The sequence below is a fragment of the Vulpes lagopus genome, chromosome 18 (genome assembly GCF_018345385.1).
Source record: "Vulpes lagopus strain Blue_001 chromosome 18, ASM1834538v1, whole genome shotgun sequence".
Lineage (NCBI taxonomy): Eukaryota > Metazoa > Chordata > Mammalia > Carnivora > Canidae > Vulpes > Vulpes lagopus.
The window spans coordinates 38,797,896-38,822,045 of record NC_054841.1 but is presented as its reverse complement, the minus strand read 5'-3'; the positions used below and the strand labels follow the sequence as shown (position 1 = coordinate 38,822,045).

Sequence of the window (24,150 nt, the reverse complement as noted above, 5' to 3'; positions counted from 1 at the left end):
GGATTATGCCCTGAGCCAAAGGCAGATGCTCAACTGCTTAACTAGTCCATATTGTTAGAAATTCAAGTTTCCAATTTTTTCTCCTACATGAGCTATGCTGTAAAAAAAACCTCCTTGGGCAGTGCCAACCACATAGAAATTATTTGATAAATATTTTTTGCATGAATGTATAAATATAAATATAAATAAATATATATATCTTTGTGCACATGTGGAACATATGGAAATATTATAAGTAGATTCTAAAAGTGAATCTTCTGGGTCAAAGGGTAAATACATTTGAAATTGTGGTAGGTGACCAGTGACCATCAAATTGCCCCCTCCCCCCATTTGTGCAAATCTTTATTCCACCAACAATGAACAAGAGTGATTGTTTTCTCAATCCTCACCAACAAGATATAGAATCAGTTTTAAAATTTTATATAATCAGATAGAAGAGGACTGCTATTTTTATCCGCAATTAAAATAACTTCCTCCCCCCCCCCCCCCCAGCGAGGTGGAACATCTTTTTATAATTGTACTTCTAGGAAGGGCCCAGGTCATGTTAAGCTTCTTGTCTGGGGACCATACTTAGAGCTACTACTTTACTTCTTTCCATCTCTCCTTTCTGAAACACGTTTAAAGGTTTTTTTTTTTTTTTTGTTAAAGGACTCATGTTAATAGTTACAAAGAAACATTAAAGGGGTTACATTGTTCCTGGGTCTTGATTTTATTTTTTTTATTTTTTATTTATTTATTTTTTTGGGTCCTGATTTTAGACGCTAGATGGTAAAAGGCCACCCACACTTTCATTCTCCCCAGGGCAGATCCGGCCCCACCTTCCACCTGGAATCCGCGCAGAATTCTAGTTTTCCCTACTGTATGCGGTGCTGCAAGGACTGAATAAAATTAAGCTCTGAAGTGACACCTCAATAAGTCAGGGCTATTGTAATTTCATTTTGCATCACATCGCGGGTCTGCCGACCACTCGCATCCGCAGGGTCCCAGGAAACCGGATCACCAAGAGCCTGGGCGAGACGAGACTGGCCACGGCGCCTGCGCAGCTCAGGAGGCGCCTCCAGGTGAAGTCCTCGCGTAACTTGCGCCGGCAGGTGAAACGTTCGCAAGCAGCGGGCGGAGTCAGAGCCCCTCGTGGGCGTATGCTTCCGGCCACGTGGCTACGCGCATGCCCAATGGGAAAGCTTGACGTCAGCCCCCGCTTCCTCACCCTGGCAACGGGCGGGTGACTACTTCCGGTGCCGTGAGGGCTCGGGGCTGAGGCGGGTGAGTGTCCCTCTTTCTCACGCTGTCCGCGCCGCTGCCGCCGCTGCGGCGCTGTGTCTGTCCAGGCCCGTCCGCTCGCTGGGACATCCTCTCCGGGCCGGGAGGGGGCGGCGCGCCCGCTGCCCGCTGCCTGGGGCGGTGCTGAAGGAGCGGATCCGGGACGTCTGTCGTCCCCTCGGTCGCGCGTGGCGCCGCGCCGGTCGCCCTCTCCCCCGTGGCTCCAGCGTGGCAGCCTCCTTCCTGCTCCCGGGAAGGGACTGCCTGTGCGCGGGCCGTCCTCGCTGTCCCTCGCTCACTTGGCAGTGGCGGAGGCTCGCGGAGACCGAGGGGGTGCGCCCTCGCCCTGCGTGGCTGTGCGGCGCCGCAGCAGCCGCGTGGTGTTGGAGCGGCCTGGTGAGAGTCTCCCAGGACGTTAGGAGGCGGAGGAGGACAGGACCGAGAAGATGCAGCAGGCGCGGCTGCAGAGGAGGGTGGAAAACTGGAGCTGGACGTGCCCTGGAAATAGAGGGCATCGTGTTTCCGGGAGGAGGGAGTAACTGGACTCGCCTCTGTAGGGGAGGGCAAATAAAAGGTATTTTCTGGACCATGTGACCGACATCGTTTAATACTAAGCTAAGGAATTTCTATACACTCGGGGCTTTGATGGCTTCCTTTTTTGCTTGTTTTAAGTAGAGCTCACCCCCCACCATTTATAAGAAGCAGCGCATGCTTTTAAAAGAATATCTGGAAAATGCGGGAATAATTAATAGAGATCACCCATACTTTCACCAACCCAGCATTTTGATTCCTAATTTTTTTTATAGTACATTCTTAACCTATTTATGATCATAGCGTGTGTGCATAAAATACGATTGTGACAAAAAAGTATACTTTTTGTGCATTCCACCCATTGCACAGGTCGATCTTTTTTTTTTTTTTTTTTAAAGATTTTTATTTATTTATTTATTTATTCATAGACACACAGAGAGAGAGAGAGAGGCAGAGACACAGGCAGAGGGAGCCTGCAGGCTCCATGCAGGGAGCCCGACGTGGGACTCGATCCTGGGTCTCCAGCATCACACCCCAGGCCGCAGGCGGCGCCAAACCGCTGCGCCACCCGGGCTGCCCGGTCCATCTATTTTTTTAAAGATGTAATTCACATACTATAAAACCACGCTTTTAAATTGTAACTTTCAATAGTTTTTACTATATTCATAAATGTATCTAATTCCAGACCGTTTTCATCATCTCCGAAAGAAACTACCCATTACAATCGTTTCCCATTTGATCTCCCAGTCCCTGGCAACCGCTAATTTGATTCTTCCTTACCCCTACCCCAGTCCCTAGCAGCCACTTCTGCGTCTGTAGATTTTCCTATTCTGGACATTTCACACAAATGGAATTATATAATATGTGGCCTTTTGTGTGTGCCTTCTTTTACTTAGCATAATGTTTCCAAGGCTCATCCCTGTTGAATTTTGTATCAGTACTTCATTCCTTTTCATGGCTGAATAATATTCCATGATATGAATATGCCACATTTTGTTTATCCATTATCAGTTAATGGACATTTGTTTTCTCTTTTTGACTATTATGAATAATTCTGCAAACATCCATGTACAGGTGTTTGTGTGCATATATGTTTTCATTTCTCTTGGATTATATGGGGGAGTGGAATTGCTGAGTCATATGGTAATTCAGCTTTTTTTTTTTTTTTAAGATTCTATTTATTTGAGAGAGAGGGAGTGCATGAGTAGGGGAGGAGGGACTGAGGCAGAGGGAGAAGCAGGTAGAGCAGGGAGCCCAATGCAAGGGCTTGATCCCAGGACCCCGGGATCATGACTTGAGCCAAAGGCAGACCATCAACCAACTGAACCACCGGGGTGCCCCTCTGTTTAGCTTTTTAAGGAACTGCCAGATATTTTGAAAGTGGCCTGTACTAGCAGGATGTGAGGATTCTGATTTCTCCATATCCTTTTAATGCTTAAATGATCTGTTTTTTGAATTATAGCTATGCTGTTGGTTATGAAATGGTACCTCACTGTAGTTTTGATTTCTATTTCCCTGATGGCTAGTAATGTTGAGCATCTTTTCAGCCCTTTGTGTATCTTTGGAGAAATGTCAATCCAATTCCTTTGCTCATTTTTGTATTGAATTTTAAAAACCTTTGATGTTGTTTGAGTCCCTTATCAGATACACAATTTGCAGTGTTTTTTCCATTTTCTCTCATTTTGTGTGTGTGTTTTTTTTTTTTTTAACTTTTTTGTATAGTGCCTTTTGAAGTACAAACATTTAAACTTTTTTTTTTTTTTTTCCTTAACTGGCTGCTTTATTGAAAACACAGCTATATAGAACATTATTGGGGAAACTATGAAATTTAAATACAGACTGCATATCAAATAATAGCATTGTGCCAAATTCTTAACAGTGAGATGATATTGTGGTTAACATCAAGGTGAATTCCTTTGGGAGAATAAGTTTAAAATAGCATAATTACCTTTAATTACAAAGTTTGTAAAAATACCAAATTTCCAAGACGGGAATACCTATGTATTTGTAAAAGGAAAGGCAATTGCAAGCACATATTTTTGAAATCCACAAAAGCAAAGGTTTCTTCCCTTCTGAAGAAAAAGTTAAGATTATGGGAATAGTTCTCCTTTCCCTTTAAGTTTTCTCAATAATTCCTGACACATTCTTTGAGGTCTAAGACTAATATGCAGAGATAAAGTTAGTAGTTTATAGGAAAATAGAAAGAACACACTCATCTGCAGCAAGCACATGCAATATCAACATAATTTATCAACCATTCCAACTACAGAGATGATAGATTTGTCTTCTTTCTTAGCACTTACTGTTTTGAGTGGTACCTCCTGCACCAATTCAGAGAAATGTCCATGTGTGAAGTTGGGAATTCTATTATATCACTGCCCAGCATACATACAGAATAAAATGCCCTGGAATTTGCCAGAACTGGAATTCTGCAGAGAACTTGGATTGATAATATTGTCCACATTTTATCTCTTAATGAAGAGAATTTCCTTTTCCTGCCCGTGAAACCACCAGACCCTCAGGGGTTCTGAGCTCTTTCCATCTTGCAGTGTTTTTACCTTTACTACAGCTTCTCCATTTTCTCCTGATCTCACTGGCTGCTTCTAATTACATCTAGCTGATTTAATTTTAAAATCTTGGGAAAAGCAAAGACCACCTTTTCCAATTGCATCTTCCTTACATTTACTTTTGATTTGCTTTTATTAAAGCTCACTGACTCCCTTCTCCCATTCTTAAAACAAAATCTCTACTTGCTTAAAGTACTCAGACATTTAAAATCATAAAAGTCCTTTGGAAATAATGTTTTCAACATACTTTCACTTCTCTTAAAATAATCCTAGGGATACACAAACATTTAAACTTTTGGTGAGTTCTGATTTATCTATATTTTCTTTGATTGGTTGTGCATGGTGTCATATCTAAAACCATGGCCAAATCCAATATTATGAAGATTTACCACTATGTCTTTTCCTAAGAGTTTTACAGTTTTGGCTCTTACGTTTAGTTCTTGATCTATGTGGATCAAAGAATAGGTAGATAGGAATAAGTAGGAATCCAAGTTGATTCTTTTGCATATGCCTATCTGATTTTTTGAGCACCATTTTTTTGAAAAGACTATCCTTTCTCTATTTAAGTTCTTTTTAAGGGGAGCAGAGGGAGAGGGAAAGAGGGAATCTTAAGCAGGCTCCACACCCAGCATGCAGCCCTACATGGGCTCATGACCTGAGCCGAAATCAAGAGTTGGATGTTTAACCCACTGAGCCACCCTGGCACCCCTATCCTTTCCCTATTTAATGGTCTTGGCACCCTTGTTGAAAGCCAATTGACCGTAAATAATATAGGTTATCATTTCTTTTAACCATTTCTCTATGTTGGACATTTAGATCACTCCCAGATTTTTGTTTTTCTAAATTATCCTGTGTTAAACACAGCATAACAGGCGTAAAACCCTTTCTCCTTTTGAAGTTATTTTGGTAGAAAGTGTTCTCAGAAGTGAAATTACTGGGTCAAAGATGAAAGAAGTGTGTTTTAGAGCTCATTGAATGAGGCATTAAACCTTCAATGTCATGATGTTAAGAGTGACAGAATGCTTTATTCATCAGTTTCTATAGCTTAAGGGCTGGATTTCTGTAAAAGTCTTTTGCTATAAGATGGATAGATTCTCTGACTTACTATTCTTTTGACTGCTTCTAGGAGACTAAGTCAGTCTCGAGTGAAAAACTTCAACACCAGAGGCAAACAGGACATGTAGTAGTTTTCTAAATGGTGTAAAGAAAAAAAAAATGTCATCACCATGCTGTAGGAAAATAAAAGTCTTTGAGAGAACTAGAATCAAGATTTAGACTTTAAATCAATGCCGTGAAAGTCCCTGGAGCAAAAATGATGTTTTATTCTGAGTTTCTCTTCTGTTCTTGATAATTGGGTTAATTTACATTCATCTTAGTCTCAGAGATAACTTAAATGCATGTTTAGTAGATAGTACCTGGTGAAAAAAAAAAAATCAAATGCAGAAGGCTATTAGGAGAAAATCAAGTTTCCTTTTCATTTTGCCCCTCAGTCTCCCAGTTCTCCTTAGAGGTATCCATGGTACTATTGTTAACTTGTGTTTGTAAAGACTAGTTCATACAAAAAGTATCTCTGGAAAGATAGTATATGCAAAATTATACATTTTAAGGCTCTTGATGCTGACAAATTCCTTTTCAAAATGGTTATTTACATCAGTTTATGGTGGCAGTACAGTGCTTGTTAGGAAGACTATTTTTGTTTATTTCTTTGAATATTCATTTCTTAATATTGGATATCCAGTTTATATTTCCTCTTTTGTATATTGTCTGCTCATGTCTTTTGGCATGCTGTTCGTTTTGATTGGAGTTGTCCTTTATGAAATTTATTTTGGCAGTCTTTTGTAGTTGTTTTACAATAGTCTGGATTTGGGAAGAAAAGTTAGGCTGCTTTTTGTAACATATATACTCAGAGGTATGTGAGCTGAACAAGGGTCAAGAAGTAGGGAAAAGGAAGTTAAATGCTTGAGGGAGAAATTTACAGGATTTAGAAAGTGGGTGCAGTCCAAGATGACTTCAAGGTGAATTAGAAAAAGAGCAGTGCTATTAAGAAAAATACAGAGTGATATGGAAAGATGAGTTTATTTTGGGGAGGTTAAGAGTGAAGAGGATCCAGGTTGAGCTATCCAGGAGACTTGTGACTAGAGCTCAAGAGTAGAAGATAAAGAATTACAAATAATTTGATTTACTGAGAGAGGATTGTTTTGAAAGGTTGGCAGTGGATGAAATCGCTGAAGGAGACATTTGAGAATAGGTCTGTGAACAGGGAGTCTTACGAGGACAAAATTGGGAAGGGTCAGCGGGGTCATGAAGAGCTAGGATGGTAGATTGGCATGTTTGCCAAGAAGAACAGAGGATCTAGAGAACAAACGTTGCAAGCAACAGAGTAAGAAATGGCCATTAGGTTTGGTAACTTGGAAAAGATGCAATTTATGGGAAGCATGAAATTTGTTTTGTTCTGAAACAACTTTATTAAGATATAATTCATTTATCATATAATTTATCCACTTAAAGTGTACAACTCAGCGGTATTTATTATATTCAGGATTGTACAACCATCACCATAATCAATTTTAGGACATTTTTATTGCCACCAAAAGAAAGCTTGCCCCCATTAGCAGTCACTCTCCAATGCCCCTTTGGCTTCACAGCCCAAGGCAACAATTAATCTACTTTAGATTTGCCTACTCTGGACATTGCACATAAATGGAAACATAACACTATGTGGCCTTTTGTCTTTGACTTCTTTCATTGTTTTCAGAATTCATGCCATAGTATATATCTGTACTTATTTTTTTTTTTTTTTTATGGCTAGTTAATGTTCCATTGTATGAATGTACCACATTTTGTTTAACCATTTTCAGTTCATGGACATTTGAGTTGTTATTACTTTTTGACTGTTATGAATAATTCTGCTATAAACATCTATGTACAGTTTTTTTGTGTGGACATATTTTCAGTTCTCTTGGGTATATATCTATGAGTGAAATTATTGGGTTATATGCTAACCGTGTGTTTAATTTTTGACGCAACTATTGCAGAGGATGGACAAGTTGCTAGTGTTTTGTTTTGTTTTTTTTAGAAACAATTAAATGAATTTTAATATCATCACTAGTGGGAAATTACAAAATGTTCCTTTTCAAGCATATTATTCAGAAATAAAGGCAAAAAAAATGAGCTATACAATTGTTTTCTGTTGTGTAAAACTGTAACATGCTTATACATTTCCTTTCATTGGAAACCTTGTGTGTTGAATGTGACCTCAAAGCTTAGCTGAAATGTTAGAGTTTTTTCTTGTAGATCAGTATATTGATGTAAGTATACTTCATCAATTTCAAATAATGATTTGTAATAATGAGTACAGATGTGATAAAAAATAATCCCAGGGATATTTGATGTTAATCTACAGTAATGACTTATTTTTTACTCATTAGTCTAAACTGTAGAGATCAAATACTATTGATTTTTTTTTTTTAATTTGGATTACCTGTAGTTCATGTGGCCTCAAAAGTTCAAGATCCAGAAAAACAAAAACAGAAAAACAAAACAACAGACAAACAAAAACTTTTTAGGTCAGTATTGTTGGTTGGCCATGTCCCAGGTGGGGTGAGCGTTGAGAACAGTCAGCATGTGGTATTTTCCCTCCTACTGAAGTTTTTTAAAAATTATTTTTATTTTAATTTTTTTAAAGATTTATTTATTTTATTGGAGAGAGAGAGAGACAGAGATAGTGAGAGACAGCGTGAGTGGAGAGGAGAGGGAGAAGCAGGCTATCTGGTGAACAGGGAGCCCAAGTTGGGGCTTGATTCCAGGACCCTGGGATCATGAGTGAAGGCAGATGCTTAACAGGCTAAGCCACTTGGGTAGCCCCTTACAGAAGTTTATTTTATTTTATTTTATTTTATTTTATTTTATTTTATTTTATTTTATTTTATTATTATTAATTATTATTTTTTTTTACAGAAGTTTTTAAGTGGGATATCATAGGCTTGCTTTATTGGAACTTGGATTTAGCTAGTCACTTCATGCTTCCATAAATAAATAAATGAATAAAAAAAGTTTTGGGGGAAGAGTATTATGTTCAGATTTTTCAATATTGAAAGGTATAAACTATGAACAGTAAAATTTCCATCCTATTTTTGTCTGTCACTCATTCAAATCTTCTTTGGGTGACTACTATTATACTATTTTTTGGGCATATTCTTCTAGATTTATACTTTGCATATATATTTAGCTGTATTTTTTTCTTCCCCTTCCTCAAAATATGGTAATTGCATGTATTTCTATACTGTGCCTTTTTTACTACCAAAAATACCTGTAAGATTAGTCAATATGTATTTGTATATCAGGAATATTCTCATTTTTTCCAATGGCTGCTTTTAATTAACTACTTAAATCAAGACTTGTTGGCTCATATCTTTACTATTACAAATAATCCTTCAGTGTGCATTTGTAATTTTGATTGATTTTACTAGATTGCCCTTGTTGAGTTTTGTCATCTTATGCTGCTACTAGCAGTGTATAATTACTCCTGTTTCTCAATAGCCTCAAAATGTGATATTTTGATGTTGGTCAACCCACACTAAAAAATGGCATTTGGGTGTAGTTTTATTTTGTATCTTTCTTTTGAGTGAGGTTTAGCATCTTTTGATCTGTTTAAACTATTATATGACTTTTCTGTCAACTGGGATTTGCCCACTTACCCTTTGTCATCTCGTTTTTAGTCATTTGTTGGAACTCTTTATTTATTAGGTAGGCCAGACCTTTAATGGGTTTAGAGTTAAATGGAAACGGATGTTGGAAAAGAAGTTGCTTCATTTCTAATTGAAATCAAAACATTCTGGTAACTATTGGGAGTTGGAAGCCAGAGTCGTACATTGCATAGCCTATTTACGTTTCTTTTCTAGTCCCGTGGAACTTTGGGAGCCAACATTTTTGGAGGAGTTTATGGAGATGATGTGATTTACTAAATAAATATATTTCAGATAGTCTCTGAGGGATGGTACATTGCTCAAGAAATAGCACATTTATCCTCCACATTTTATTTTTTTTCAGACAAGCCTAAGAAGCAGTGTTTAAAATCTCTCATATACATTAACATGCCTATTACATCAACCTTATTCATTATAAAATATAGATGTTTCAGTTTATTTGTGAAAAAAATGTATCCTTTTTTTCTTTTTTAAAGATTTTAATTATTTATTCATTAGAGACACACAGAGAGAGGCAGAGATGCAGGCAGAGGGAGAAGCAGGCTCCATGCAAGAAACCCCATGCGGGACTTGATCCCGGGACTCTGGGATCATGCCCTGAGCCAAAGGCAGACACTCAACTGCTGAGCCACCCAGTCATCCCTTAAAAAATTTATCCGATAACAGTGAGTCAGAGAAGCTTTAAGTTTAATAACCCATATTTCCTGGATGTGTTTTTATTTTTATTTTTTTTAAGATTTTATTTATTTATTCATGGGAGAGACACAGAGAGAGGCAGAGGCAGCAGAGAGAGAAGCAGGCTTCCCACAGGGAGCATGATGCAGGCGTCAGTCCCAGGACCCTGGAATCACGACCTGAGCCAAAGACAGATGCTCAACCACTGAGTCACCCAGGTGCCCCAGATGTGTTTTCATTTGAACTGAAACTTAATTTTCCAAGGATTGAGTTTTTACTTAACCTATGTCTGTAGTACTAGTGGGCCCAAGCTCATTTCATAGCAGGGTCAGACATGATGGCATGTATAGGCTGGAAGATGAATTGCTAATCACTTAAATTCTGCTTCATCAAGTGATGTATGAATAAATAGTAGTTAAAGTCACATAACCAAAGAGAAATAACCAAACAACCAAAGTCAAATAAAGGTAACTGGGGCAGATCCTTGTGAAGTCATTAGAAGATCCATTCTTAAACATCTGCCACCACAAAATAAAAACATATGCAGGCATTTTCATTCACTTTTATTTAATCAACATCAGCACCCCCCCCCTTTTTTTTTTTAAAGATTTTATTTATTTATTCATGAGATATACAGAGAGAGAGAGGCAGAGAAACAGGCAGAGGGAGAAGCAGGCTCCATGCAGGGAGCCCGACATGGGACTTGATCCTGGGTCTCTGGGATCACACCCTGGGCCGAAGGCGGCGCTAAACTGCTAAGCCACCGGGGCTGCCCAGCACTCTTTTGTAATCAAACTTTCTTCCTGCATTTATGAGTATATGTTAACATTTTAATATTTAATAGCATATATATATTTTGATTTAAAACTGTTTAGCCTTTAGATGAAACGTTATATAAAAGAGATTCAACGGAGTCTTTTTAACCAAGAATTAAAAGTTAAAATGCCGTAAGGCAGTGCTTCTCAGGCCATCTCTGGTATAAAGATCCAACTTTAAGAACTTTTCAATTGACTGTTGACTGTTTCTTATATAAAACGCAAAAGAACCAAAGCCAAAACCCAAAAAAACAAACCCCAAACAAAACTGAAATATGGAACTGTGAATGAAAGATATCAAATAAAAGCTGAATTTTATTGTATTTAATAGATAAAATCAAATATAATTATAAGCAAATAGAAAAATCATAAAAAGTACACATTGTTGAAAATGCGTATATAAATCAATTAATATATTAACAAAATAATAATCTGTTGCAGACTGGTAACAAACCCTGGTCTGAAGACCATACCTAGGGTAAACACTACTTTTTTTAAGCAGCTAAGTCATTTTTTACGTTACTATTTATGTATTATATTGGCAAAGAAAGACTTATGCCCCTCCCTATTTCTGTTAAGAATAAGGCACAAATTTCGCCTAACTGTGAATCTAGGTATCTTCTTGTGGTAATCATTTTACAGTATGTGTGTGTGTCAAATCTGTTTTGTACACCTTAAACTTACACAGTGTTATATGTTAGTCTAGAACAATAAGGCTGGGGAAAAAAGTAAGCTGCAATCTAGGCTTTATGTCAAGGTTTTGTGGTGTTTCCAGCATCACCTGTGATTCTAGATTGTCCCAGAGATTATTAGCATTTGGATTGAAGGGAGTAGAAGGTGATCTCTAAATTATATTAAGGTTTTCTTCAATGTAAATACAATGAAAGATAAAATATCTTTGGACTCAGTATGAAGTCTTTTTACAACAGTTCTTTTGTTTATATGATTTTAAGCAAGTACTGTCTGTGGACATAGATTTAAATTCTAACCTTTTCATATTCTTTGTATTACCCAGTTAAATGACTTTAAAATTAGATTTTTGGAAAGTTATCTTTGCACAAATTTGTATAAGTTATGTGTGTGTTAGTGAAAGAAATGTATACCATCTTTGCCTGTTTTTCTTTAGGGTAATTCCTCTCCTGCAATTACTTTTGGATGGAAGTATGCACTTTTCCCAATAGAAGATGATAATCTCGGAGAATGACCATGGAGAAGGGGATGAGTTCTGGAGAAGGGCTGCCTTCCAGATCATCTCAGGTTTCGGCTGTTAAAATAACAGTCAAAGAGTTGGAAACAAAGCAGTCCCATAAGGAGAAGCGAGGGGGCTTTGTGTTGGTACATGCAGGTGAGCTCTAAGTGGGCAGTCAGAAGATGAAAATAATGTTGATTTTTTTTCTTGCTTTGAAGTACCCTGAGAATTGAATTTCACATCTAGAAGAGGCAAACTGCCAGAAAGGAGTTGGAACTAAAGAGATTGACTTCAATATAGGTCTCTTGGACTTCATACTTGGAAGATGTTATAAGGACAGCTCTTCCTATATGGACTCTTCCTATAAGGACTGCCCTATCCCATTTTTTTACTTTTACCCCTTATATTAGGTATAATTGAGTAGTGTTAAAATCAGAAAAAATAATTTCTTAAATTCTGGTTTGTGTTTTTAAAAATAATGTTGCTGAAAAATTTTATTGACTATGGCTATTTTATTTATTTTTTAAAAATTTCATTTATTTTGAGAGAGCACATGCGGGTGGGAAAAGCAGAGGGGGAGGGAGAGGAAGAGAGAGAATCTCAAGTGGACTCCATGCTGTGCATGGAGCCCAATGAGGGGCTTGATCCGACAACTCCAAGCTCATGACCATAGCTGGACACTTAACTGACTGAGCCACTCACGTGCCCCAACTGTGGTCATTTTAGAGTCGAATTACATGGTAATGGAGCTGGATTGCCTTCTTAATGTTATAAGTGAGGAAGAGAGATTCAGCAGTGTCAACCTCACGGCTAGTCTGTACTGGAGCCAGGGTGAGATACCATTAAGTGGGCTCTTAGTTCCAGTGTAGTGCTTTTGGCAACAGATCACCCTGTAATCTCTACTTCAGAGGACGTGGAAGACAGACACAGTGATGTTTAACCCTTGGGTCCCGTATCATTGAAGAGTTTGGGTTTCAGAGGAGTACACCTCTGCTCAGGTCTGCCCAGCAGGCTTTTTTTAAAAAAAGATTTATTTATTTATTTATTTATTTATTTATTTATTTATTTATTTATTTATCTATCTATCTATCTATCTATCTATCTATCTATCTATCTATTCGTTTATTTATTTATTCACGAGAGACACACAAAGAGGCAGAGACATAGGCAGAGGGAGAAGCAGGCTCCCTGTGGGGAGCCCAAAGTGGGACCCGATCCCAGGACCCCAGGATCATGACCTGAGCCAAAGGCAGACGCTCAACCACCAAGCCACCCAGGTGCCCCTGCCTTTTTTAAAAGTCATTTTTATTTGCCTGCATTTATCTAAAACTCATGACTTCGATGAAGGTAGAAAAAATGGCTGAATCTCCTTTTAACTTTCCTTAGATAGTCAAGCAGGATGGAATCAAGATTAAATTTGATATGCAGTAAGGACTAGAATTGTTCTTTTTGTCAAATTGGTGCCCTGCCTGGTCATTAACCTTTGGCTGTATCTGGACTAGATAACTTGGGAAGTCTTACAGAGTCTAATCTAGGAGAATTGAAAAAAACCTAGGTTCAATTTGCTTTTCTTTCAAAAGATTTTACAAAGAAATGATTTTACAAAGAAATGATTTCTACATTTTAGAAATAATGCAGTTAAAAGTAAACTTGGGACCAGACTGCCTGCCTTCTACTATACCATGTTAATAGTACATCTGTCATGGTACCCAGTAAGTTATTATATTCGGAATAAGTATGTGACAAACGTATAAGAAAGGTTTGAAATTTGTAACAGGTGACAACATAGAGCTTTTGATTAGTTGGAGTGCATTGCTTTCTGTGACTGTCATGGTGGTATCCCTCTTCTTTCAGACATTCCCTAGATGGGAATGGCTCTTAGATGTAGCTGATGCTGGGGGCCAGCTGTAGTAGGAGGAAATCTGGGTTATGACAGGAAATTATGTGGATTAAAGTGACCCTTTCCTAAGTTATTAGAAGGTCAGATAGACTGATTATACAAAATATATATCTTGGACATTTAGGGGACAAAATTTCAGTTCCTCAGTCATTGTAGAGACTTTAAAGCTTATTTTTTTATTTTAGTTTTTTTTTTTTAAGATTTTATTTATTAAAAAAAAAGATTTTATTTATTTATTCATGATAGACATAGAGAGAGAGAGAGAGGCAGAGACACAGGCAGAGGGAGAAGCAGACTCCACATCGGGAGCCCGACGCAGGACTCGATCCCGGGACCCCAGGACCGCACCCTGGGCCAAAGGCAGGTGCTAAACCGCTGAGCCACCCAGGGATCCCCTATTTTAGTTTTTTACTAGAGGAGACTTGCCCAAATTTTATTTTATTTTATTTTATTTTATTTTATTTTATTTTATTTTATTTTATTTTATTTTATTTTATTTATTTTATTATTTTATTTTATTTTATTTTATTTTTTTAAAGATTTTTTATTTATTCATGAGAGACAGAGAGAGAGAGAGGTAGAGACACAGGCCGAGGAAGAAGCAGTCGCCATGCAGGGAGCCCGATGTGGGACTTGATCCCAGAACTCCAGGATCACACCCTGAGCCAAAGGCAGATGCTCAACCACTGAGCCACCCAGGCATCCCCCACCCCCCTTTTTTTTTCTTGCCCAAATTTTAGTCATTTGAATCTTAGGTTCTTGATTTTTTCCTAGATCTTATAACCTGTACTGTTTACCTAATCTTAAAAAGCTGAACACTTTTTACCTTAAAAATTAAAAGATGAAATGTATTTTTAGTTAAATGAAATATCAGTATCACTTGCATTAGGAAAAAATAAACACAGTGCAACCAAAACAGTGTAATTAAATTTTAGCTGACTCCTCTTGCATGTTAGTGGCTTAGATCCTGAGGCTACTTTTCCTTTGTTAAATAGAGAATTTAGCAAGTGTGAATCAGATATTAAAGATGTACAGTGGCCATGCTGAGACTTTTCACTTATTCAAAACAGAAGGACTTAAATGTTAAATCCTATTAAAACTGTTATCCATACAGTAAAGTCATATGTATAGCAGTAGTGTCCTATGATTTGGGAAATAAATACTCCTGAAAGATTGGGCCCTGACATCTAAGTTGACAGGTATATTAGAGAACCATGAAGAAGAGAGGCCTGTTAAATATTGGTTCTCCTGAGAAATAGGATTAGAATTTGGGTGATTATGGATTCTTGTTGTTTTGGCATCTTTTTTGTCCTTTTGGGTCCTTGATCGATAGATTCATGGGCTAGTTCTTTCTGTGGTCTGAGGAAAGGTGGAGTAAGATTGTGTCACACAGTCTGTAGTCCCAAGTGAAAAGCCCTGAGGCTTAGAAATGCAGTTCTTAGCCTTCCTTCTGTTGGACCCTTATGGGGCCTTGGTGAATGGGTGAGGGAGTGATTCAGAGCTCTGTTAAAGAACTTTGTTTAGAAGCCTATTCATCCAGAGAGTTTAAGGGCCCTAGTTCTGGTTTCTTTCTTACTTAGATTATTCTCAAATCCCTAACTAAGCAAGTATTAATTCTTTTAGGGAAACAAATTTCAGAGCCATTCTCTTGAGGAAGTTGCTGGATGTTTAAGAGATGGGGACCACTGGGATTTCCAATAGGTGGGCTAGAATATGCTGTCACTGAGGTTTCAGAAACCCTCTGAGCTATATTCCAACAGCGAGAGGATGTAAAAAAGTGTTAGCGCATGGGAGTGGTGGTATTTTGTGGCAGAGGGAGAAGCAGACTCCACATCGGGAGCCCGACGTGGGACTCGATCCCGGGACTCCAGGATCGCGCCCTGGTCCAAAGGCAGGCGCTAAACCACTGAGCCACCCAGGGATCCCCAGTCCTCAACTTTAAATGTTATTTAGAAACTACCTAGTTTTCTGAAGTTACTTTTTAGTATTTGTGCTGCCAAAGCGAGCACTCTCAAGTTGCTTTTAAGAATTCAGGATTCTGAACAGTAATTTACCAAATGGCAGGGACTTTCTAAGGGTCAGCAAAAAGGAATATGAAGGGACTCTGTCCCTGACACCCCCTGGGTTATCACCTCCAGACCAAAAAACTCTTGACTTTGGAGATAGATTTTCGAAAGGAGATCTTGATGGGGCCTGTTTGGGAATATGAGCTATTTCTAGTGCCTCTGGCAGGAGAATAACCTTTGAAAAAGGAGCTAAGACATGGTGTTAAAAAGGCTTATGGTAGAGAAGGAAGCTATTAGATTTTGAAAACTCCATACATGTAGGACAATAGTTTTATTGTGATCAGGAGAGTATCAATTTGTATGAACTATTTATATAATATATGTAAAGTTTCTGATATTTTAATGATTACTAACAACTGGTTGTTTTTTATTCCACTACAGGTGCAGGCTATCATTCTGAATCCAAAGCCAAGGAATATAAACATGTATGCAAACGAGCTTGTCAGAAGGTATGAGCAGAGTGTGTCTGATGGAAACATTTCAGTTTTGACCAGCTTTACCTTGAAATTCAGAATTTTAAGATTTGACTTATAAGATGGTCTTTACTTTGGACCATGAAATTATTTTGCTCATATTTGTGGGGTCTCTGTTTTGTTTTGTGTTTTTTATTCTCCAAATGATGCTTAGATCTTTCTCTTCCTTTCCCAGATTAAAGTCTGTGTTTTTGGAATTGTGGGCACATAATCATATATCTTTTAATCTTTGCAAAGGCATTGAGCTCCATAGGAGAGGGAAAATAGTTCAAAGGCAGCTAGTGTGTCTTTCTATAAAGAGAAGAAAATAAATAATAAAAAATTAAAATGGGTGCTTTTCTTAGGGAGATTACCCTGTGCTTTTTCCTTCTGTTTTTCATTATGTAATTTGTATCATAACAAATTCATTGTCATTCCTGAGCTTAGTTTTGCCCTTGTTCTTAGTTGTGCTTTTTCTCTCTTTGGTTTTTGAGGCTTTGCTAAATTGTTGAATAGTTAAGTAGAGGCAGGAATGGACTCAGAAGAAATATTGTTTTTATTTTGATCTTGACTATATACACCCTTTTGGCAAAGCTACCATTATTTTTTGCAAATATAATGTTAATGGATATTATATATCAAGTAAATATGGGTCTCTTCCAACTCTTTTCATTTATATTTACATATAATTTAAAAGAAAGATTATAAAAAAAAATAAAAAAAAATAAAAGAAAGATTATACTTTATTAGAGATCCAAGCTTTTTCTTATGACTGAAATCACATAAATAAATAAGTAATATTTTGTTATAGGGATTTTATTGTTTTTTTTAATTTATGATAAAGCTAAAGGTTCTCTAAACTATTTCATATTTTTAATCTTTTTTTTCAAAGTGTGAGATGTGGCAGCCTGGGTGGCTCAGCGGTTTAGCGCTGCCTTCGGCCCATAGCGTGATCCTGGAGACCCGGGATTGAGTCCCACGTCGGGCTCCCTTCATGGAGCCTGCTTCTCCCTCTACCTGTGTCTCTGCCTCTCTCTATCTCTCTCTCTCTGTCTCTCATGAATGAATAAATAAAATTTTTAAAAACCAAAGTGTGAGATGTTCACATTGTCTGAAAAAAATAAGTTTTATATAACTATAGTCCTAGAATACTAATACAATTGGAATCTATAATCAGCCTCCTCAATCTACACAGTGAATGAACGTCTTAAAAGTTTAATGAGGAATAAACTTTTAGGTTCTGTGCATTTTCTTTGTTGACTAAATTGGAGCTTTAATAGTTCATTTAGAAATCAGTTTACCTTCTTTCTCTTTCCTTTATCCTTCAGACATAAGGTGATTTTATGGGCCTTTACGTTTTATAGTTTATATTACAAAAGAACATGATTTGTTGATCTCAATATATATATACACACACATACACATACATATACACACAGTATACAATATACAGTAGTCTACCCTCATCCATGGGGGATATGTTCCAAGACTCCCAGTGGATGCTGAAACTGCCTATAGTACCGAACCCTATATGTATTGTGTTTTTTCCTATGTATACATACATATCTATGATAAAGTTTACTTTATAAACTATAAGCTTTATAAGTTTATTTTATAAACTAAACTACTTTATATGCAGTAAGATATCAACAACAGTAATTAGGGGATCCCTGGGTGGCTCAGTGATTTGGCGCCTGCCTTCGGCCCAGGGCGTGATCCTGGAGACCTGGGATCCAGTCACATGTTGGGCTTCCTGCATGGAGCCTGCTTGTCTCTCTGCTTGTGTCTCTGCCTCTCTCTCTCTCTGTGTCTCTCATGAATAAATAAATAAAATCTTTAAAAAAACAACAACAGTAATTAATAATAAAACAGTAATACTGTGTGTGTGTGTACAAAAGTTATGTGATTGTGGTCTCTTTCTCTGTGAAAATACCTTACTGTACATCACTCACCCCTTCTTGTGATGATGTGAAATGATAAAATGCCTACTGATGGCGTGAAGTGAGTGAATGATGTAGGCATTGGGGCATAGTGCTAGGCTATTATTAACTTGATGTTATGTCAGAAAGAGGATCATCAACTTCTGGACCATAGTTAATTGGGAGTAACTGAAATTGGGGATAAAGGGGAACCACTGTAGTACCAAAAATGCTTTTGTCACAGGTATGTGTCCATTTAAAGATTCTGAAATATTTCTGAGTCTCTGTTTTCTATAGTGAGGGGTGTGGAAAGTAGTAACTGGGAGAAGATGTTGTTAGCTTAGTCTGAGATTCAATTATGTATATAAAATATGAATTATGAGGATATTTATATATTTTTTCTTTATCCAAATATTTATTTAGATTCCATTTAACATACTGTGCAATATTAGTTTCAGGTGCAGAATTAATTAATTAAAGATATTATTTATTTATTCATGAGACACACAGAGAGAGAGAGAGAAAGAGGCAGAGAGGCAGAGACACAGGCAGAGGGAGAAGCAGGCTCCATGTAGGGAACCCGATGTGGGACTTGATCCCAGACTCAAGCATCATGCCCCAGGCTCAAGGCAGGTGCTAAACCACTGAGCAGTCCAGGGATCCCCACAGGTGCAGAATTTAGTAATTCATTACTTACATACAACACCCCGTGCTCATCACAACAAGCACCCTCCTTTGAATTGTCAGGATATTTAAACCAAACTGAATCACATAATGTCTATAGCTGTTTTGAATTGCTGTGTGATGAGTGAAGCCCTTTCATTTACTAAATTGCCTGCACTTTGCATTTAATGGCAGATTTTATTCATTGTCTTAATTTGTGTAAAAATTGAACTATATCATGAATTATCCTGAATATAAAGCCTTGCTTGTTTTAAATCTAACTAGGTTATGTCTTGAAGTATGGAGTGGAACTAGTGATCAATTTTTATTAACTCTAAATGTTTCCTACACTTCTTTAAGGCTTTGGAAAATTTCTGGGTAGGTATGTTTGGGAAGTTGTGGTTTTACAATGAATAATCTCTCTCCTTGATTTCATAGGCAATTGAAAAGCTACAGGCTGGTGCTCTTGCGACAGATGCAGTGACTGCAGCTCTAGTGGAACTCGAGGTATTTCTTTTCTCTATGTTTTATTTAAAATATTTGTGAGTTTATGTTCATTATTCTTAAATGACATGAAAGTATTGAGTTAGTTAACCATCAGTTATAGGACCAGTGTTTCCCAACTGTACTAACAAATTTATGAAGAAGCCTGTGATATTGTTAGGTTGTTTTCACTGAGGACTTCTCTGAATAGCATAAAAGTTGGTTAAATCCCACCCACCCACCCCTTTTTGTGAGATTCATGAATACAAAAGTTATTGGTCTTTGGATACTTAAATTTTCCTATAATGTTCAGTAGGAAAATTCCTGAAGTTAACTCCATTTCCCCAAAAGTAACACATGTCCTCTTGTGTAGGAAACAGAAAATTACAGCTGTCTAGAAGTGTCTAAAGAAGTGGAAGTTCCTCATAAATCTATCAATTAGATCTATATCCTGAAGCTGTGCTCTGTGAAGTGTGTCTTGTCCAGTGTGATTGTTAAGTTGGTCTCTGATTAACTGAAGACATTGAGAATTCAGTGGGGAGGCTCTCAAGGTCCCTATACTCATACTCTATAGTGAGGATCTCTCAGTTCTCATAATCTGGAATATTGAGGATGAATTTGTTCTGGTGATATTGAAGCCTTCAGAAGACTGACTGTTGCTCCAACTTAAAGAAGATAGATTTGTGTCAGTCTGTTTAGATGATTATAGTGAACAAATGGTTTTCTGGTTGAGACCAATTGCTTGGAGACAAGATAGGAAGATAAAACAGTGATGAGTTGAGGTGGGAGGTGGATGGAGTGGGTTTCTCAAGTTGACTGAATTGTGGCCCTTTTGTTTAGGCTTTTATTTCAGAGTACCTTCCCAGTCATAGCAGGCCTTGCTTTTTCGTATGAAAATTGCCCAGGAGTTTACCAGAAGGCCTGGCTGTGTTTTCTGTATATTTCTCTGCTTAGTTATGAAACTACACTTTTGTAGATTTTAATCTGTCATGTTAATGCCTTCACATGGGTCCAAGTGTAGTCAAGGAAAGTGAATATAGATGATAGGTACAAGTTCTATTGTAGTTTTGGTCTCTAACACATCTGACTTGGGATATGTGGCCCCTCCTGTTGTGACTGATACATCTTATATCAGCTGTACCAATCCTTAGCTCTGGGCACCTCACAGATTCTCCTTGACTCAATTTTTCCATTTATAATATGGGGATAATTCCTATTTTATAGAATTCTGAAGATTGAGGTAACATATGACAAGCACTTGGGTCATTGTGTTGCACATAGTAAGTATCCCTGAAAAGTTAGTAATTATTACTGTTATGAAGTGCTTGGAAATGATATATATAAGGTGTATATTTATGGTGATATCAATGACATGTTTTTACAATATCAAGAAAAGTTTATATATTGTGGATGAAAGGAAAAAAGTGCCACAAGAAAGAAGATTGATGTTCTTACCACCAGATCTTACCTTTAGTCAAAACACAAGGAAGGCTTCATCTAACTTAATTCAGTTGTTAATTACAAATTACTCTCCTTTATGTGTAAGAGGATGTCCTGAAATTATTGGGAGTGCATGGATGGAGTCAGTGTGGGGCCAGGGAAAGTAAAAGAAGGTTAATGAGTGGTTGGAAGGTATACTACTATAATGGCAATTATGAATACAAAATTGAGTAAAAATAAGTTTTTCTTTTGTTTTCATCTTAGAATAAGTTTAACTTTCTGAAGTCGTACATATATCATGTTGAATATTTTATTACATTTTCCTCAATGAATCAATCATACTTTTTATTAAAGAGTTTACTCATTTATGCTTAAAAATGGTTAAAAATACATTCTGGAATAGTAAGTTACTGATGAATAAGTGAGGTTTATAGTTTTGAATGATGGCATTTGTTTTTTAAGAGTGTGGATATTAAGTTCTTTTTTAAACAAACTTGTTCTATTATTATTTTTGACTGGATTATGTTGTACAGATAATGGGAGCATTAGATACTGACCTGAGTGAGTTTAGTGTACTTCTCCCTTCTCACCCCCATTACTAAATTTGGAGAATAATTTCAATTAGTTGTTTAAGAATTAGTTTTTATGTGGAACCTTTGAAATATGTTAGTAGTTTAAAGGCTAAGGCTAACTGTAAGAATTTTCCTAAATCTTAAGAATTATGTTAGAAATCATGCTTATACTGCCCTCTGCAGTTTCAGTCACTTTGGTTCACTACCTTTAAATAAGGTGAAGTTTTCAGGAGTTCAGTTGGAATATTTTAATAGTTTGAGTCAACGAAACAATATAAGAAAATCAGATTTAAGTATTTAAAAAATATTTATTTATTCATGAGACAGAGAGAGAGAGAGGCAGAGACACAGGCAGAGGGAGAAGCAGGCTCCATGCCAGGGAGCCTGATGTGGGACTCGATCCCGGGTCTCCAGGATCACGCCCTGGGCTGAAGGCAGAGCTAAACTGCTGAGCCACCCGGGCTGCCTGAATATTTTCTGTAATATAAGTAACATATCAAGTCTTTTCAGCTTACTGAAAAGAGAAAATCAGAGAGTCTGATTTATAATGTGTTAATTTAGGAGTACCTACTTTTCTTTAGTTTTGACCAATTTATTCAGTAAAGCTAACTCTTGTATTAATTGCTGAAATCATACCTTTTTTTTTTTTTGTGACTTTGGGATGTACTCTTTTGAATAAAAAAAGAAAACCTTTTTTTTTTTTAAACATAGGCAGAATTCCTTGAATGTTTTACTGATTGTGAGCTGAAATGACTGAAATGGTTTAATGGTCCTTACTGGCTAGAAGGAATAACTGACCTTGTATTTAAAAAAAATATATGAGAATTTGCACTTATCAAATAGTCAAAAGTACACTGATTTCAACTCCATGGCATAGAGGAGGAAGAGACAAGGTAAAAGAAAAAGAAATTTATATATATATATATGTGTGTGTGTATATATATATACACACACACATATACACTTACACAGGCCACCAGACACATTATTTTTGAACTTTCTTGGAAACCAGTTACCTTGTGTAGTTTCATTATCCTCGTTTACCGCAACAGACAAGTGGTGTCATCCTAAGACTACCACTTCTGTACACTAGAGAGATGTTTCTATCATTTAAATAAGTAAGGAGGTGAGTGCATAAGTTCCTGCCTGTTGAACTGACCAGTTTCTCTCTTCAGGGTTTTGGGAGGGAAAGTGCCCACCCCATTTGAGGTGTGTTCTGCAGTGTGGAAGTGAAAATGATATGACACTAGAGTGCATTTCGTTTATCTTCAAAATGTGAAGAGGGAAATGGAAACAGTTTATAGATCATATTTTAATTTGTTATTAAACTGATTTGGTTTCATTGTTTCACTTAGCTATTTATAGCTTTTTTTGAGATTGTCCTTATAAACTGATGGGAAAATGACTTCTATCCGTTGGATAAGTACTGTTCTGATCTCCTTCAGTGGAAAAGAGGTGTTATGAAACATCTTGATCTTCCTATCTGGGGCTGTTCATCTGGAAGGTAGTTGTTTTCATGGCTGCTTTTGGAATAGTTTTGGTTCAGGTAGTGGCAGTGTAAACTCTAGACCATAATTTTGCACATTTCACATGGTATAACTTCTAATATGAATTTCTTCTTTGAGGAAATTGGCAATAGATCTGGATGAATCATGATGCAACTGTTAATGTAGAAAGTGTGCCACTGAGTCCGATGGAAAACAAGCTACTTGTAAAATACTTACTGAAGCTCCCTTGGCACATTGATTTTTTTTTTTTTTTTCTAAAAAACATCTATTAAGGCCTGGTTTTAAATTTCTGATAAGGAATCTTGGGGGGGGGGGATTTGAATGACAAACTTGAGAGTTTTTTTGTATGAGAAAACTGATGAATCTGGCTGAGAGTTTGAATATCTTGGTGTAGGCTCTGAGAGATTTTGGCCAATTCATTTTGAAAACTGGTTATTTTGGTAGGTAGAATACTGTGCATTAAAATAGTGGTTGATATAGCTTGGAAACTTCATATAGTGAAAGGCAGCTTGCACAGACTTCTTTGTTAAAAATGTTTTGTTGAGTTTATATTATTCTAAGTGGATGCTGCAGTTCTTGTGTTGACTTGATTTGATTCATCCTTTAAGGCTTCCTATGGTCAGGAGAGATGTTAAGTCATGATTGAAACTAGTTTATTATCCAAATGCTTTAGCATTTAAAGAGCAGATTATATTGGGCGCACGTTTCTATGTCTGTCTGCTAAAAGCAGTCTGTTGTCTTTATGCTTGCTTATAAACTCTAAGAAAATTGTTTAAGAAGTAACTTCTTATAGATGGCTGATAGTTTGGGGTAGGAGAGGGAAAAAAAGTATTTGCATTATTATATATTTATGTTATTATATATAATATTGTTACACATTTATCTGTCTCTACATTCTTTTTTACCCAGAGCCAGCTGGCATAACACCATGCATTACTTTAAAGCAGGGATCTTCAGAATATCATCACTGTTGACTAGTCTGTTGTTGGGGCCTCAGTCCAGGTTCTGTGCAGCTACAGGGTTAGGCCACACTCTCTTTTCTTGGGCTGGAATTGTGTGCCACAGGGGGAGAGAGCACCTAAGGCCTGCTAGTCCTTAAAATGCTTAGTGGTCATGGAAATGATATGGATTGCTGCTGGCATATGGGTACGTCTAGGATGGAAGGGAACATTGGGAAGGGCTGAACATTGGGAAGGGAACATTGCAAATCTCTCCAACCAAATCTGTCCAACCCACTTTCTCTCAACAAACCTGTTCACAAGTTTCGTTCTGGAGTTTGGATGTGGAGTTTCTTTGTGAGTAGGCACTTAATCACATCCTGCCCCCTACCCTACCTCAGTGTTTGTTTTTTGTTGTTGTTGTTGCAGAAAAAGAAGGGCATTTGTTTTATAGGCATTTCTTTTA

The 24,150-nt window shown here is 37.2% G+C and overlaps 1 protein-coding gene across 4 annotated transcripts in view; it reads left to right on the top strand.

Annotated features, from left to right (window-relative positions):
• The first annotated feature begins 1,212 nt into the window (after positions 1-1,212).
• TASP1 (taspase 1) overlaps positions 1,213-24,150 on the top strand; it is a 273,821-nt gene continuing 250,883 nt past the window's right edge. For 2 of the 4 annotated variants that reach the window (XR_005984419.1, XM_041732944.1), the window contains exons 1-4: positions 1,213-1,263; positions 11,681-11,899; positions 16,091-16,158; positions 19,182-19,250. Coding sequence is in view for 2 of the 4 variants with exons in the window: in XM_041732944.1 (XP_041588878.1) it covers positions 11,755-11,899; positions 16,091-16,158; positions 19,182-19,250 (282 nt within the window). In the remaining 2 variants the exon portion in view is untranslated. Of the gene's footprint in view, positions 1,264-1,706; positions 1,835-11,680; positions 11,900-16,087; positions 16,159-19,181; positions 19,251-24,150 lie in introns of those variants that run through there. The other 2 variants (XM_041732945.1, XM_041732946.1) reach the window with 2 other exon arrangements.